An 18,351-nucleotide genomic window follows, 5' to 3' on the forward strand; every position below is an offset into this window, starting at 1 on the left:
TTGCAGTCGTTTTCTTCAAGTGAGGACTGTCTGTGGATGCACTGGCAGGCTCATGGAAGACTGAATTTCACAAAGAATATCTCAATCTCTAGACTGATGATTAGTCTTATACATAAATCTTCTGTATTTTGACTTAAACAGCCATCTGCTGTCTTACCTTCCCATGGTAAATATGGCTTTCTTCATCAGGTATGTCAATAGAGCTCTTCTAAAGAGCACCACAGTGCTCAAACTCTTCATGTACAGATCATTCTTGTAGAGGTGGACTTGAAAACTCACATTTCTCATGGAATTGTAGTTTACAACAGAAGTTGACAAGTTAACTGCTATAACTTTTATGCCCAATGGGGGTAGGCTGAGCCAGACTGGGTTACTGTAACTGACACTTGATGGTTTGTGTACTTCACTTGATCATTCCTGTATTCTCTGCCAGTAAAAGGTAAAATTAAAATGTTCCTTTACCAGTGGAAACATAGATGGAGACAGAATGAAATGACTCTAACCTTCACTATATAGCTCGTTCTGTCTTATAAAAAAATCAGAGCTGCAGCAACTAAATCATTACCATCCAACTTGTGTTCAGAATAAACTGATGTGAAGCAAGTTCATTGTGAAATTCACATTCATAAATGGCAACCACTTAAAATTCAGCAGAAAGGTCAGTTACTGCCAAGGCTGCTACATGGTGGCATGAACCCTTGGATGAGGTGGAGGGCAACAGGCAGCAGAGAGAAGTGTTTTTCATGGGTATAACTCTGGGCTCATGGTGAGGCTTTGGGGCCAACTCCTTCACTGCTGGGCTGGCTATGAAACTATGAAAAGCATATAAAATAGCTCCTCAGTGCTGAGGGGATTGTTATCACAAAACAATTACTGGACTAATTAAGTCAAACCATGGGAGCAGCAGGTATATACAAATTTTTATTATTCTTCAAAGAGTCTCTGGAATCAAGACCCTTGCTGTTCTGGGACAAAAGACTCTCCCAGTATGGCAGCAGAAAGGCTTAATTTTTTTACTTTTATTGTTTGTACACAAGCATTTCATAATACTAAGATTCAGCTGAGTTCTGTCCTGCAGCATGAAGTGTAAGTTGCCCACTCCGGCTCAGACTGTCATAAGCAGATCATTAGTCTGCAGTGTAACTAAGCATACTTGTTAGCTTTCTATCATGTACAGAATAGGCTATCTCTTGCATAAAACTGTGTGCAAGACTCCTTGTAGGGAAGATGTCTTAATATAAAATTTCTAAGCTTGTTTAATGAATTTGAGATATGTCCAAGAGTTTTGGACAATGCATATGAGGAAAATAGATTCACAAGTGCTCAATGGCTACAAAAGTGTGTGACAGAATTATTTGTCTCAAATTATTAAAAGCCAAAAATGTAAAAAGTCTGTATTTTAAAGTGCCTGAAACATTTTGTTTTGAAGTCAGGTGTTGCCAGGCAGGTATGCATACAAGAACAGTAACTGCATTATCCAATCCATACAATATAATTAAAGAACTTGGCCTTGCAGTACAAAATAGCAGTGTTAAGATCAATACATTTTGGCAGATTGCTACAGCAACAATCTGGGTCTTCTCATACAGTAATTTTATCTAAGTTATTAGATTTCCTCCAAAGTTTAAAACTGCTGGATGTAACCACTTTCAACTTAAATTATTTCTTTTCATGAAAATTGAGGATTGATTTTTTTAAAATTCTTAATAATTTGGGTCTGCAGTTCTCAGCAGTTATAGGAGTTTTACAGCTCTCAGCATTTATAGCTAAGAACTCTGATTTTGTATATTCATTCTGAAGAGTAACAATAGATCTCTATAGGAAATATGGCCAAGAAAACATTACACTGGCCATTATACACCACATTAAATTATCAATTGCAAACCTTCTCTAAGGCAGCCTGCCAGAGACCATGAGTTTTCACTCTGCTTCTGTGAAATTTGGTAGTCTTTTGAGCCTCAGTAACCTCACTCATAGAAAAGTAATTAGATCAGTGCAGACTGTTTTCCTCTGTAATGCAGCCCAGATACTTTCCTCCAGAGGTTTCTTGTATTGAAGCAAATGCATAGTATCTAAGTAAAAGATGTTTGCTACAAAACATGCAATCTTGCATTAACTCCTTTGGCATTCTGTTCCAATGCAACAAGACTGACACTGGAAGAAAAGTCTCTAGGCAACAGGTCAAGTTCTGACCCTACCCACTTGTATGTGAGTCTCAGGAGTACTCAAAAATCCCAATTTATAGAACTGGGAGAAATCTGAAATACATTTAGCCTTAAAAACCAGTAAAACAGTGAAAAATAAGCTTTTACTTGCTCACCTTGAGAAAATTATGAACATCTTCACTTAGAAATGTCTTATTAAGGAGACTCTGTCGTTCAGCTTCCTGTCTGTGTTTGAACTCTTGCTTCTTCTTTGCACGGCATTCCAGTCGCTTCAGGATCAGGTCGTTACTTTGTTGCATACATTCTGGAAAACAAACCACCAACCATTAGATACTCCACGGGGAGAAAACAGCATCTGCTACTGTCACACAACATAAGATCACAGAAATCTGTTATGAGTGAAATAGACAAGTAATTACTGTGCAGGATTTGAAATTTGCTTCCTACCCTGATGCTTGTCTTAGATGTGAACTCTCAGGTTGTTACATGGTTTTTGGACCACTACTATCCTGCACTGTCCTCTACACTGGTGCTGCAGCTTATGCAAAGGCAGTGTGTTAGTTCAAGAAACAGATTCCCTCCCGCAGCACCCTAACCTCCCACTCCTGCTTCAGGAAGGTCCAGAATCGGCTCATTAACTAATTGCAGATATGCAAATACAGGTGCAAGGACAGAGGCAATAACATATGGTGGGGAGAAAATGTCTAAAGCAGTGCTAGTTCAGATTAGCTTGAGATGGCATGCAGCCATACCAGACTTCCAAAGTGACTCATCCAGGAACCTGCAGCAGAAGTTGTCAAGTTCTCTCGGATTTTGTGCTAATGCTGTGAAATATTCGGGACTAAATTCCTCCTCCCTTCATCCCTTCTATAGCTTCAAGTGATTTATAAATTCATGAGTCTATCTGGACCCTGGGATGCTGAGTGGAATTGGTGCTTTTGATGCACTGTCATTACTTCATGTCTCATTGCCTGTCCACGTAAGAAGAATTTTATTCCTATCCCTCACTTGTCCTGCCCCAGAGCAGCACTTCACTCCTGACACAGGCAGCTAAAGGGGATTGCAAAAGTATAGTCATCTGTGGCTGCTGTTCTGCCACCAGATCAAGGTATCTTAACTATGAGAAATTATACTGTGGAGAAATAAAGGAGCACAGTACTGCAGCACCAACCATTTTACTTATTCTCCATGCTCATTTATTGTGTTTATCCACAGGCTGATGATACACTGACAGAACACTTGAGAGTGCACCGAAAGTACAGGAAAATCTGTAATAAAAATATCACCAGAATAACGTAGCAATGTTTTATTTTTAAACACTACTTGATCCTTTACTACTTCCTTGTTTGTATCCTAGGAGCACTGTCTTGTTGGCTTTGTGCTCTGCTGGTGAATCATAGGTAGAGTTTAACTTTTGTATTTAGGAGCTCATAAGAAAAGTCAACATAAGACTCTGTCGGGATAAGTGCTGCATTTTTTTTAAGCACATTTCATTTAATCTAAAACCAGAAGGCTGATAATGCCCTTCTTCACAATATGTACTAACTACAATATATAGCTATATATAACTACAAGCACATACTTTGCATAAAATCAAGGTCTTGACAGAAGTATTCTTGCTTTGGAATAAGTGAAAATTTAAAGAACAGAGGAAAAAGCACACAGAGATGTCCATTTATGCTTAAAGAAGGTTAGTGGTTGAACCTATGCCAAGACTATCTCATTAAGTTCAACAACACAACTAGGCATTGCCAGTTTTAGAAGCAAACATCCATGAAATAAGCTTTATTGTGACATATGTGAATTTGTGAGTATCAGCAAACTGTTCACACACTTAACTGATGTTTTCAAAGTGGACCAAGTCTGCAGCATGGGAGTTCCAATCACTTTGTATGATTAAATGACTGCTTGGTAGATGAAAGGAGAGCAGTGGATATTGGCTACCTTGACTTCAGCAAGGTTTTTGACACAGTCTCAGTCCTGGACAAACAGCTTTAGGTCACCCTGCTTGAGCAGATGAGGTGGACCACATGACCTCCAGAAGTTCCTTCCAATCTCAACCATTCTGTGATTCTGTGAATCCCTGACTGAGATACAGCACTATTTACTGAGATGAAGCCCAAAGTAAGTGAGCAGAACTGCAGCAAAACCACACTGGAACAAGACTGCATTCATTCTGACTATTCAGTTCACTGAACTCTAACCCTAATGCCATTTTGCTACGACAATTTTCTTTCAATATACCTACAAGTAACAGAAATTGTTCTGGAAATTGTGTGAAAGTACTTCTCACTGTTTTCCTTCTGGCTGAACACTTACTATAATTTTCTATGAGTGCTGATGGGAGGAACAGAGCCCTGACACAGCACCTATCAGAGAAGTTAGGGGTATGTTTCACAACGTGTTGAGCATTAGGCAACAAGCAAAGTGACACAGGGAGAACTTTAAATCAGTGGGTCAGTCAGTTTAGACTCTGTTATCATGGTGTACTTTTCAGACAGACGATGTGAAGGGGTGTAAGAGGAAAATATTTCCTTTCTAAAGCATTTTAGTCTGACACAATAAAAGAGATTTATCTGAAGGCCATAAGCCTGAAAATTATCTTTTCACAAGAGTGACAGCACAACCCCTTTGTGCATCTTCTGGGTCCACATGTTAGCAGAAGCTTGTAAGACAGTGTCTTATGTTAGCCAGTATCACCAACAATGTCAAGTACGTGAACAGTAAATGGAGAAATATCACAAACGCTTGTAACAAATCTGACTCTTTTTCAATATTCAAATTAATGAAATAAGGTATAGATTACATGAACTGTAGAGTAAGTTCATAGTAATACCTGGAACAAGATGCAAAAGGCTTAAAGGCAAAGTTCCAAATCCAAGCACACACCTTTCAGAATAAGACTGTTCTTGGACAATTCATCAATACCTTTTTAAGACAGAGTGGTATAGGGCCATAGCCATAAATCTTTTACTTTTTAGTACAATAATGAGAACTCATACCCATATTTATTAAGTCATGAGCTCCAGTCTAAGTACTCACCATTACTGAAATGTGCCAGCTGTTCCCAGAAGGCCTTGTGCAGATCCGTTAGAAGTTCTTCCTTCTGTCGGACTGAAAGATTATTCTTTACAGTTAAATGGTCCAGAATGTTTGATACAATATTTAATCTGCCCTTGCACTCTTCTGGTATATAGGACTTCAGTGAATCGATCATTTTCACCATAAGCTCCCAGTTGAATAACCTTTCCTGAATGTCCTAAAACAAACATAGAAAAGCCCTGTTTAGAAACCAAGAATGGGTCTTCGGTTGTGTTTTCCCTTCATTTAACTATTCATTCCCAAACCGTGAAGAAAACTGCAGAGGCTTCTCAAGACCACATGAATAACAATCTCTATGTACCTAAATACTTCAGAAAGTCTTGACTGGTGCAGGATAACTGGGTTTACTGCATGTTCAGGTGAAAGAGCTAAACCAGACTACTGGTGTTTTTCATTATTTGTAGCTGTCAAGAAGGCATTCAGTCAGGAAAAGACAACAACAACCTTGCAGAACAAATTTAAATAGTCAAGGAGGAAAGATGGGCAGAAAAGAACATGGAAGTCCTGGACTTCTTTTCAAGATACTATATGGCACACCACTACAGGCCTTCATTTTGAAATGAGGACACATATCTGATTTTGATAGAGCTGTGCTTCCTTCAAATATATGGCCAGATGGAGTTCAAAAAATACACTGAAGATCAGTATAATTGCCTATGGCCTTTCACTGTACTATTAGAGAATCAGCCCAGGAGTACAGTATGGAGCAAGACTTCCTGGGTGAAACTGCAACTGCTTTACACAATGCTGCAAGGTTAGAAAAGTCTGACAACGCAGTGATAGGTTAACAGCTGGGCTTGATGTTCTTAAGGGTCTTTTCCAACCCAAATGATACCACGATTCTCTGAACTACTGCAGTTAACAGAGACACACTTAGAATGCCCTCTGTAATGAGATGCAGTCACAGCAGTGACTTCAGGTAGGAACATCTCCTGTATCTGTACCCAGACACATTATCTGAAGTCTGCCCATCTGAAGGAACAGTAGCCCAGTATGGGTCAAGTGTGATTAACTGCAAAGACATTTTTCATACTTGGCTGGCTCAGTTTACTTAGCTGCTCCAATGCAAAACTATCAATCCAATAATTAATGTATCTATTTATTCTCCAAAATACTAATAAATGCAGTAGGCCAGATTCCAATTGCACTGCTTATCTATAAATTCTCAAGTAATTCTTTCAGGATGTCTTGTGCAAAGCAAATAAAGGCTCTGCTAGATTTAACACAACATAAAGCACAGTGCTGGTGCATTTATAAACTGTTTTCCTCTTCAGACCATATCATAAAAGAGGGTAAGAACTTTCAATTCCAGTTAAAGTCCCAGAACACACAGAACCACATCCAAGTTTAAATTAGGATTTCCCAGCCAAAATGGAATAAATACTATGAAAGAAAAAGAAATGTCTTCATGCCCACAGTAATGATTCTCCATCATTAGATCTAGTGCTCTTGCTCCTGGTTCACTGGCTGCATTAATAGCACTTTATCCCAATATGACTACCTAGATGGTATTTTGAGAATTAGAACTCAAGTGCAGAGTTCACCCTCTGTTAGTCTTCAGAAACTGCAATGGAAGTTGAGCTCTTTGCAACAAAGCTCAAACAGACACCCGAGCAAGCAGCCTACATCACTCCTGAGGCAGGACTGACAGACTGTACAATTACAGCAAGCTTCATTGTGTTCAGAGTAACTACATCACTCCACTTTTATTTCTTTTTCTACTTTACCATTGCCTGCAAATTTTGAGATTCACTTAACAAGCTTTCTACTGCAATCATCTTCTCAGTCAGATCCATCGTTATCTTTGTTGCTTTGGCACTTGAGCATTTTGATTGGTCCAAAAGAGCCTGCTGGGCTTTGTCAGTCTGCTTCCAGAAAGCTTCCATCTGTGGAATATGAATCAAAAAACAACCCATGTTCCCTCATTAATCATCTGCTATTTCATTACAGCAAGAGGCATATGAATCTACTGAGACACAAGTCACTGAGAACACAGACAGCTTTCAGGATTAGTTATAGTGAACAATTTGCAAAGCTAAAGAGCCTATTTACTATATAATGATACACTGGTTGGAGGTGCATAATCAGTAGGTCAGTCCTGACCTTTCTTTTCAACTCAGTAAGAATTTGTTAGTTCTCCACATATTGCTGTTTTTAGTGTTAGTGGGAAAAACAAAAAAGATAAACTCAGCCTTTTGTTTTTTTTCTGGGAAGTTTATTTAGCTGTAGGAGCAGGCATTCTAGTCAAACATTTTTACCAAAACAGGAAAGCTGAAAATTGTGACTGTTTCTCATCATCAAACTCTTTCACAGCCAGATGCTACATAAGCTTTTTATTGACTGTGCTGGACTTAAGTAGTTTATGCAGCAATAGCACAGTGTATGTGCCCATTCTGAGAGATTCTGATAGACAGTCTCTAGTTTTAGGCTCTGATCCCACAAACACTTATGACTGTGCACAACTGTGAATATTCTGTGGTCTTCAGTGGGCCTACTAGTACACATAAAGATAAGAAAATGCATCCATCACCAAGATTTCTATGAAGTATCCGTGAGTTTTGGAAAAAAAAGTATGACTATGGCATCTGTGAATATGGCAAAAAAATCTCTTTAAACTATCAAGGGAAGACTGGATTAGTTCAAGGTCCTGATCTACACAAATCTGCATACAGGGAAATAATTTCCAATATGGATGAAAAGCATTTGCAGGCGTAAGAGTGACAGAGCCACTGAAGGATGATTGCAGCTGGTGAATAAAAAACCTGCCTCATGTTGCTCAGCGAGGTTGTCAGGAATTTTTTTTAGGTGACTAACTCTGGAGAACTCTGAACATTAAATTTCTCACAGAGCAAAGTTACATTGCAAAAGAAACTTGACACAAATGTAGCAATGTTACCAGGACTTCCACAGTACAGTGAATGGCACAGGGAATCAAAAGAAAGTTAAGAGAATTCCCAGTGAAGCACTTAACCACCTGACATTAAAAAATGTTAACTCCTGTAGGAAAAAGGCCCAAGGCTGAGATGATGAGCTTGTTTAGCCCAGGGCTGAAGTGCCACAGTGCAGGCAGCTCACAGAGCAATCAGTCTCACTAGTCAGCCTCTCATTTTCATCAGCAATCTGCCCAAACCTCAAAAATAGGACTGGGAAGGAGAATATCCTACAGATTACTCACTTTACTGGAAAATAATACACAGAATATTCTTAACCTCCAGTTTTCTGCAAGCTATTCTGACACAGTGAACCTACTTTAGAGGAAACTAAATCTTTACTGCAAGAATCAAGTGGCTGCTATCAAACTAGATTTGATATCAAAAATTGTGTCAATGTATTCTAATGTCAAATGTTGCTAAAGAAAAATGCTTTGCTAAAGTAAATGCACAAAACATACTAAAACATTGTTCTGTAATTATCTTCTTAGTACTTCTTTCAGCTGAAAAAAGGTTGTAGTCTCCTATTACTCATAGTAGAGGGATTGACGAAAACAAGATGCTAGGATAAAATTGCTAAAGATCAGGCTATACATAGGTTTGAAATGAATTTTACCATCAGACAAACAATACACATTTCTCAGCTATAAACCCAGTGTCATACAACGCAGTGTTTTATAAAATGATAGAAATGTTTATATAAAAAACATATTTTCTATAATAAACTTATTGGCACCCAAAAGGAGTTGGAAATACCTTGCTGGAGCAATGTAAAAAATGTCTTCAGAACTTGTACACATAAAAAAATACTAACTCTGGATTAGTCAACAAAACCATTGCACTAAAGCACTCCCCACCAAAAGAATAACATTAAAACATTAGAAGAAAATTAGAAAGTTACATTATCTATTACGTGCTCAGAATATTCCCTTTCCTTCCTTTCTAAGTCTTCTAGAGTCTGGTACTGTGAATTATGGGCTCCTGACATCTCAGTATTCTGGAGTCTAGAGTCAAGTTGCTTCTGTAACTCCTCAAACTCCTGGGGAAAAAAAGCAAGTGATTGATTAAACAGAAAAACAGACATAACTTCTCCATTTGGGAGTGAATTCGTATGTCAGTTCTGGCTTATGGCTAAGGAAGATGAACAACAGCATGCAGAAGTTCTGTCTGTGGGTAATGTGCCTTTTGCAGCAAGCATGGAAATCTCCAGCTATAGGGCAGCTCTGAACTACATGTAATACAAATACATACATTTCCACTAGCACATGAGTACAATCTGCACTGAATTTAAGATTCATACTAACAATCTCTGCAATCTATCCACAACTGTCGATGTGTGTCTTCCACTTCAGAAGTGGCATATGGACTTTGATACAAGTATATGAAAGAAGAAAGGATGATGAGGAAAATAAATATATTTTCCCTTGATGAAAGCCTTGAGGACAGGACTATCTCCCCTATGAGCACAGGCTGAGGAACTTGGGGCTGTTCAGCCTGGAGAAAAGAAAGCTGTGTGGAGACCTCAGAGCAACTTTTCAATATCTGAAGGGCCTACAAGACGCTGGAGAGGGACTCTGTGTTAGGAACTGCGATGATAGGACAAGGGGTATTGGGTTCAGACTGAAGGAGGAAAAGCCTAGGCTTCATGTGACGATAAAGTTTTTTCCTGTGAGGGTGGTGAAACACTGGCCCAGGTTGCCCAGGGAAGCTGTGGCTGCCCCAACCCTGGCAGTGTTCACAGCCAGGCAGGGTGAACCTTGAGGAACCTGATCTAGTGAGGAGGTGTCCCTGCCCAGGGCAGGAGGTTGGGACTAGATGATCTGTAAGGTCCATTCCAACCTTTAAATTCTATGATTCATTCTGGCACTTTATTTCCTGCTACTTTATTATCAGTAATGATACATGGGCCCAAGCAGAGCCCTGATAATTAGAAATTATTAAATCTGAGTGAATAAGGTTCACAATGTTCTGTTTTCTTAAAAGGATTCAACTACAAAATACTTTTATCCTTAACAGATTACACATGTCGCTGTCCTGATCGCTTCACACAATAACAAAGAGGAAATACATACAAGCTAATGGGAAAATCAACTAACAAGGGAGTTTCTTTGCTTCTGAAGTAGATAACAAATGGCACTGCTGTTTAAAAGGAGCAGGTGAGATAGCCTGCTGTGGTAATAAGATTAACTCTTCTTATTTTCTGTGTCTTAAATAATAACCAACAAAAACACTTACATTTTCCTGATTTAAAAGGATCTTCTTGAACAAATCCTCATTAATCTTCTTTTTATGACAGAAGTCTGTGAGGTACATTTTGAGAACCTGAATAAACATCTGTTTAAAAGGAAGCAAACAAAACCCAGGGTAAGTGCCTGTTCAACATTTTAAGGACATCTTTGTGATAACTTTTGTTGATTTAAATCGATCAATGAGACTATAGTGACTCATAAGCAGAATAACAGAAACATCATCAACTCTCCAGCATTTAGACTGTGAAAAGTTCTTTGGTTTTGGCTTCAGTGAGGTACTAGATGATGGTGTTACAGTCTAACAAAGACAAGGACATTATCTGGTATATCCATGTAACCAGCCTGACACATTTGAAACTGTTCTTGACTGGAGAAAATACATAAAAATACAAATCCCATTTTTCTACAGTTTAATGAACCCCTAAACTGAAAGATACTAACTACTCTAAAGCTACCAAAGACTTGTTATTATGATTTCAACTGCAGTCAGCCAAATGAAGCATCAAACATTACTGTATACAGTCCAAAAGTAACCACCCAAGTTCTGGCTAGCTTCTCTTGTAAGAAACATGTTTATTTCCCAGTTGTGTGCCTTTTTGTTTAAAGATTGTAATACTAGTGGCTTCAAAAAGATGTATTTCAAATTTTCTTTACACCAGGAAAATTTTTGCTTAACCTTTTCCCCTCTTGCCTTAATGAGAGTGTGAGTGTAAAGACAATTCATGGAATCATAGAATTTTAGGGGTTGGGACCTCAGAGATCATCTAGTCCCAACCTCCCCCAAGGACACCTCCCACCAGAGCAGGTTGCTCAAGGCTTCATCCAACCTGGCTGTGAACACTGCCACAGTTGGGGCATCTACTACCCCCCTGGGCAACCTGTGCCAGTGTCTCACCACCCTCACAGGAAAATCCTTTTCCTAATAGCCAACCGAAATTTCCCCTCTTTCAATTTGTACCCACTGTGCCTTGTCAGATCACTGCAGCTCCTAACACAGAGTCCCTCTCTGGCTCCCTTGTAGCCCCTGCAGACACTGTGAGGTCTCTGTATGACCTTCTCTTCTCCAGGCTGAACAGCCCCAACTCCCTCAGTTTATCAATTCACTCCATTACTAACTGCTGCAGCATTTTCCAATGTGAAAATCAAACTGTGAAATCTAACAGCCACCTGCCAGTTACTCATATAGCTGAAAACAGATGATGCAGAACTTGCCCATTTTAAACATATAAAATCATATTTACATATAAAAACAGTTAATGAAGCCAACATGTCAGCAGAGCAAAATCTGGAGAATGTGTTATAATTGGAGCTCAGTAGAAGAGAAATCCATAAAGCAAATGTTTTGGATAGGAGTTTGACAAGTTTTGAACACACCACTAAGATACCACATAATGTAAAATTTAAAAAAAAAAAAAATCAGGAAAAGACTTAAAGAAAAGGATATGCTTCCTTAGACCTGATGTTAAGAAAGACTGACTGAAATCAGAAACAGCAGAGTGGAAAGGGAAGAATCTATTCTCTTGACTGATTTTTTTTTCTCCTTTTTCCCCTGCTAGCAAAAATACAAAGCAATTTTAAAGATTCAGCTAGAGGTCAAAGTAATTTGTGGTAATTTCTGGTAATTTCTGGTGGGCCACAAAGTGTGTAAAATGCTCATTTTCTCAGTGTTTCTGTGATTACATCACCAGGTTGCTGCTTTCCCTTCATCTACAAACTGATGATTAATTCTGAGATCAAGTTCAACCTTCACTAGTCAAGCTGAACTTCCTCCTGGAATCTGTTTGCAGGTTCCTTTTCTCATCTATTGAGATGGGAATAGTTGATTACAAGAGAAACTGCTTTCCAGGTTTACTTTCATGCTTCTTGCTTTGGCTTGTACAGAAATTCGTTCAGAAAATCCCACCCTTTGAAATATTCTCAGTGCATTTAGTAAATTTTAACAGAAATGACCAATCTGTTTAAACAGAGGTCAAGAAAGAAAAGGGAGGAGAAAGCTATGGATTTTATGTCCAGATTTCAATTAACTGAGCTAAAACTCAGTAGCAGTAATGATTCTGCACTTGATCATAACTACTCATCACAAATCATTGTCCTAACTGAGTATTCTGTGGCTTTAATATTATATATATATTTCTTTTTTTTGTTGCCAGCTTTGGATGTTGTGCTTGATGTAGGTAGTTATCTATGGTTTAAATGGGTACCTTAATTCCTCAGGCCTACAAAATCACTACTATTGTACTTATCACAATGGTACTGATTCACTTGAACTGAATTTTCCATTTTATTCAAAAAGCTTGAAGTCTTTGAAGCTGCAACACACAAGAATTGTCCTTCAAACAAACTCATCTATTAAATAATTTATTCCCTCTTTTTATGAACCTCAAGTGCTGTTTGTTTGTTATTCTCTGGAGTAAAGTTTAAAACCAAATTTTTACATTTTCTATATTGGTGTTTCACAGACCAACATATTTCCTTACCTTTTACTCCTTTATGAAGCTCATATATATGCAGAACAACGTGAAAAATAAAGACAATAATGGAGAAATGCAACTTTGCTACACTACATCCCAGCCAGTCAGTTGTTTATGTTATTTCCTAAACTGATATTCAGCTAAGATGCTTCAAACCAAGAGCTATAAATGAGACACAAGTACCTACCACATGTTTTTCTTTTCTGAGTTCAGTATCAAGAAGCATGAGATCTTTTAAAATCAGACTGCAAAGGCAGAGCTTAACATCAAAGCTAAAGCAAAGATTAAAAAAGCATTAATATCAATTCAAATGAAGGGCAACACAACATCATAGTTTCATTTAACCACTAAATTCTCCTAAAACCACTGCCTGAAAACAGCAGTCAAGTAATTTTATTTCTACAGTGCCTTTTCTTTCAGGTAAAATTTCTGTATATAAAAATAAGCAAAATGAAGTAGCGCTTTTAATAAAGTTGGAGTTGCAGTTTCCTTTAGAATAAGGCAAGGCAAACACAGGTACCAGTGGCTACCACAAAGGGAAAACATGGCTTTAAATTCAAACAGCTAGAATAAAAGTGGGCATTCTGAAAATATTCTTCATTACTAGTACCTTCTCCAGTCCGCACAGTGACACCAATGTGGTTTTCCTGTTCTTGCTAATGAGAATACAGACATATACATATTTATCTGGGGGTACCTTGACATGGTGCAGCTGTAACAAAATCAGATTAGCTCTACCTGCTCATCAGTGCCATGTGTGAGAAAGGAACTGTTTTTCCACAGTAAGGCATGAGTAGTTCCCATGAAAATGGACAGAACAGACCACCTGATGTTCTCAAGGCACCTGCTGTGTGATCAGACATTACCCAGTGCAGAGGACTCCATCCCCATGCCACTGAATACATGAACTGAGCACATGAACGATAACAAAGTGATCTCCTTATTGTAAGTGACATACTTTCTATGAGACGCCTTTTCCTAGAATCATAGAATTTTAGGGGTGGGAATGGACCTTTGAGATTATCTTGTCCCAACCCCCTGCCATGGGCAGGGACACCTCCCAACTAGACCTTGGTGTTGCTCTCAATCACTTCCCCACACAACCTCTAGGTGTGTGTGGGATTGCCATGCCCCAGATGTAGAACCTTGCACTTCATTTTATTGAACTTCATGAGGGTTTGCATGGGCCTACCTCTCTTTTTGCCAAAGTTCTGATTCCCAGAATTTCATAAAGAACAAGCTGACTTTCAACAGACAGCATAATTTATTACTTTTATCTCCCCAACCACTTTTTTAGTGTTATAAGCAGATAACCCTGTGGTGACTGTATGCAGTCAAGCCCAGCCTTTGGTTTATACCAGACCTTTAGTGACTGTCCTGAAAACCACTGGGGTACACTAGGAAATGACCAAACACAAGGGAAGGTTTCCTGCTTACCTCTCACAGGTCAGCACTTCAGGGAAGTTGGTCACCTTAAGGAAGGCTCGAGCCTGAAATCTGTCATCGCTGGTTGTGGAATGTATTGTGGTGGAGGAACTACAGTCCTCTTTGTCTCCCTGGCTCAGGGATCCTAGGCTGCCTGAGGTAGATGTCTCCATGACTTGATTAGGCAGAACCGCTTGCTTTGGATTCTCATGCAAAGAGGGATTGGATGAGCCATCTGCCAAAGGCTACACATCAAGAAAATTCATAAGGCCAATTACCACAACACAATAAGGAGATAAACATCTCATCAATTTGAAGTGTTTGCTTTCAAGTGAAAAATTAAACAGAATACACAGCAAAAGTGTTTCCATATAAATTAAGATTCACCAGACTGACAGGTTTCTGCATTGCCCCAAAAGAACATTATTCTATTGTAGTTAGCTGCTTTGTGCATTCTTTCTTCCTTTCAAATCCTCCTGGGGTTTTTCTTATGCCTCCTTGGACAGACCCAACTTCATTAACGTTGACAGAAAAGGTCTCTAAACTACAGAATATTGACTGGACACCTGAAAGCAGCTGATGCCTTACAGAATAAGCCCTGAGTCAATGGACCATAAACAAAGACAGAACCCTATTAAGCAGATTGGCAGTAAATTTTCTTCCATTACTTGACTCTGCAATTTACTCTGACACAGAATGATCGCAATTAATTTTTACAAGCAGAATCTAAAAGCTTACCCTAAATTTCTGATTGATGGGATAGATCACTTTTGCCTTCAATGCAAACGCTGTGATGTTACTGTTCAGAGAAGACTCGTTTTCCTGTACAGAAAAGAACAGAAAACCATTTGGGAACAGCAGTAGATCTGGCAATTATTCACTGTAAGCAGTGCATGCCCCTTTTGTTACACAACTGAGAACTTCCTATTGATAACTATTTATTGATTCCTTTTGCTTTGGCACAATAAGTCTTCTCCTAAGGCTCATTCAGAGTATGAAAACCTGAAAAGGAAACTCCTGTCGTTACCACTGCTACAAAATGTTTTTCATCCTGTAAGGGAAAATAGGCAAGAGTTGCTATTCAGAAGTCATTTCCACACACCTCCCCCCACCCTTAGCCACAGGAAAACATTTTACATGAGACCGAAATTACCTTAAGAACTGAAACTAAAGGCTAAACTCCAGATATCATCATGGCCATAAATTCTGTCTTTCAATTTAAACAAAGAAGCAATAGATTAAGCAAAACTAGTCATCACTTTTTTCAGGAAGAACTTTTATAGTACAACCCTTACTTAAAATCTAGGAGAAAATAGCAATGTTCTTCCAAAGAAGTTTTTAGAGATAATGCATTCTTTTCATGCAATCTGCTCTATCACATAATCTGACTTTCTTCTACTCCCTTTTCCTAGCCACTGGAACAATGGGATCATCAGCTTTGTTTCGAAAGGTTATGTATGGCTTAATAAAAGTTTGGCTATAAGCAACAGATAAAACCTATAAATCCAAGCATTAGATTTCATAGTCTATCTTTTTTGGGTCTGTCATATGAAACGATCTGATTTGTCAAAATACAATTTTCTTTATGTAGTTTTTTTCTAGGAAATATCAAAGCACTAATAGAGTTTAAAAATAGAAATGGGATGAGGAGAGCAAAGTATGTAATTCATTAGACTTCTATCACTGCACTTTTTCATGTTCATTTATTTCCACAAGTCATTTTTTTGATTTACTGATAAAGTTAAAAGCACAGGGACAGCATGTTAAACACCTGCTCATACTGAGCAGTCCCAGTGCTGCAGCACTTATTCAGGGACAGAAATCCACACAGCTATTGCTCTGCAATGTCTGGAGGCAGAGCAGCCAGCCCAAGGCTGGAAAGCCATACTGCAGTGTGCTAGAACTACCACATTCTGCTTCTCAGCAGGCATAAGCAACACACAGTTATTATTAATACAGTAATTATGGTGTTATTGCAATGTGGAAGGTCTCAGAATAAAAATACCTGTTTTTTCTGAAGTGCTTAACATAATTAGAAGCATTTTCCATCTACACTTCTTCATGAGCTGTCAATTTGACATTAATAACAGCAAAAGCTTTTGGAAATTGGAAAAAATGGATAGGAGAAAAAATATATAACTTCAGTAATTAGACAAATAGCTGGGAGAAAGTCCCTACAAATAACAAGGTTACTAATAACCTCTTAATGTGTTATGAATGAGACAACATTTGGGAAGTAGATACAGTTGTGAATGATCATCTTTAAAAGACCATGATCCCATTTCAAAAGCACAGGTAATATGCATAGAGATGTATAATTGCCTAAGTTCTCCCACAGGATTTACACTCCAAAAGAGAATCTAATCCATGCTCACTTGTTATGCTGCACTTAACTCAAGCAAAATGATCAACCAGGGTTTGTCACCACTCCTGATCATAAAACTGAAATGAAGATTAATTACTCATCAGGATTTAAATCAACAGTAAAATGTTAACAATAACATCTATCTTCTCTTTGTCCTGAAATCATTTATTTTCCCAAGCTAAGCACTAGACAGGATGGCTTTAACTGACATTTTCTGCATGTATTTAATTTATGTATAATAGACTGAATGAGTTAGCTGAACTCACAACCTTCAGCTTCACCAAGAGCAGTCAAATCAGCTTTGGGTGAAAGATAGTGCTCTAATTAACTCCTGGTTCTCAAGTTATTTTGAGATTATCACAAAAAACCCACAAATGTTATTTGATTTTTTGATTGAAGGTGGGTTAAGTTTATACCTTCTATTTTTCTTCACAAATTGTTTCTCTAATTGTTCCTAAATCCCAGCTCACCACAGAGGTCTTTCTTGGAGTACTTTGTTACTGTCAAAGTATCTCTAGTAAAGCTCTTTCTCCAGGAAGGAATCCACTATCAACTATTAGCACTGATGTCAATACTTAAGAACTTTTTCTTATCTCAACGGTGTCAATTTATCCCACCAGCCTCTTGGAACAAAGAAGCCTCTGTCCAAAAAGAACTCAGAATCTTGATTAAAATATCCAAAGAGGCCCCTAAGCAAAACGGAATTCATAAGGGGAATGAGTGCTTGAAATGGTTCAATACCTAAATAGCGATCAACACCCACTCTCCATCTTACGCTTTGTCCGAACACTTTTTAACGTCTCAATTCCAAACCCAATAAAATTAAGTCAGTTTGAAGCAGGCCCTGAATGTGCTCATTGCTACAGACAGCAAAATGGACATTCACCAACTAGAGCAGAGCTTTACCTCCAGCACCATTTCCTCTGTTGATGTATAGGGTTCTGCTTTACTTTTCGGGAGTTTGTGCTCTTTCTCATCAGACCTGAAGTTTTCCAGAAGTCTCTGGGAATCATCTCTCTGAAATCCCAAGTGAAAACACATAAAATGTTACACTGAGATCATGTGCATTCACTGGAAATATCTTTGACAGCAGCCTGGACACATTTTTATCTTCATATGAAAATGATTTCAGTACTGGTTGAAAATTTTGGACAAATGCAATCTGAAAAGGAATGAAAATACTGCATATTCAGGAAGAAATCATTAATGAACTTTATTAATTTGTCATTATAGAAGTAGAATTTTAATCTGAAAAGTTTTAAGAGGCTGTAAATGTGTCAGATGAATCCATCTGCTCTCAAAATGTCTTACTACAGATTATAGAATTGAGCTCATGGTCTGAGCTCAATTCCATAGTCCAGACAGTACCAAGAAGGAACAGCCCAAGGTAACCCTGTTCAGTTTGGGAAATCAGACCCAGGTGATACAACTTGCCCACCCTGCAATGTGCTCTGTACACACCAGCAGGCAATTTATTTTTCTTTCAAAATAAATAACTCTCTTATAGAAGCATTGATTTTAATGGCATTTATACATCTAAATCCATCTGAAGACCCAGGCTAGAGAGAACTGACAGCTTCTATTCCCTATTGACATATATGACATAAAGGATAAATTCATACACGGCTACATTTGAGCTGGTGG

At 38.3% G+C, this 18,351-nt stretch overlaps 1 protein-coding gene across 1 annotated transcript in view; it reads right to left on the reverse strand.

Moving 5' to 3' along the window:
- The window catches only part of EVC (Ellis van Creveld syndrome), a gene marked incomplete at its 5' end in the record, with an annotated part of 44,964 nt that extends 27,240 nt beyond the window's left edge, over window positions 1–17,724 (reverse strand). Inside the window, 9 exons of the mRNA XM_009072711.1 lie at window positions 2,321–2,469; window positions 5,208–5,424; window positions 6,995–7,153; window positions 9,099–9,236; window positions 10,433–10,531; window positions 13,105–13,189; window positions 14,355–14,587; window positions 15,081–15,164; window positions 17,614–17,724. Coding sequence (XP_009070959.1) covers window positions 2,321–2,469; window positions 5,208–5,424; window positions 6,995–7,153; window positions 9,099–9,236; window positions 10,433–10,531; window positions 13,105–13,189; window positions 14,355–14,587; window positions 15,081–15,164; window positions 17,614–17,724 — 1,275 coding nt within the window. The remainder of the gene's footprint in view (window positions 1–2,320; window positions 2,470–5,207; window positions 5,425–6,994; window positions 7,154–9,098; window positions 9,237–10,432; window positions 10,532–13,104; window positions 13,190–14,354; window positions 14,588–15,080; window positions 15,165–17,613) is intronic.
- Between the last annotated feature and the right edge of the window lie 627 nt (window positions 17,725–18,351).

This window comes from Acanthisitta chloris, unplaced genomic scaffold, assembly GCF_000695815.1.
Source record: "Acanthisitta chloris isolate BGI_N310 unplaced genomic scaffold, ASM69581v1 scaffold18524, whole genome shotgun sequence".
Taxonomy (NCBI): Eukaryota; Metazoa; Chordata; class Aves; order Passeriformes; family Acanthisittidae; genus Acanthisitta; species Acanthisitta chloris.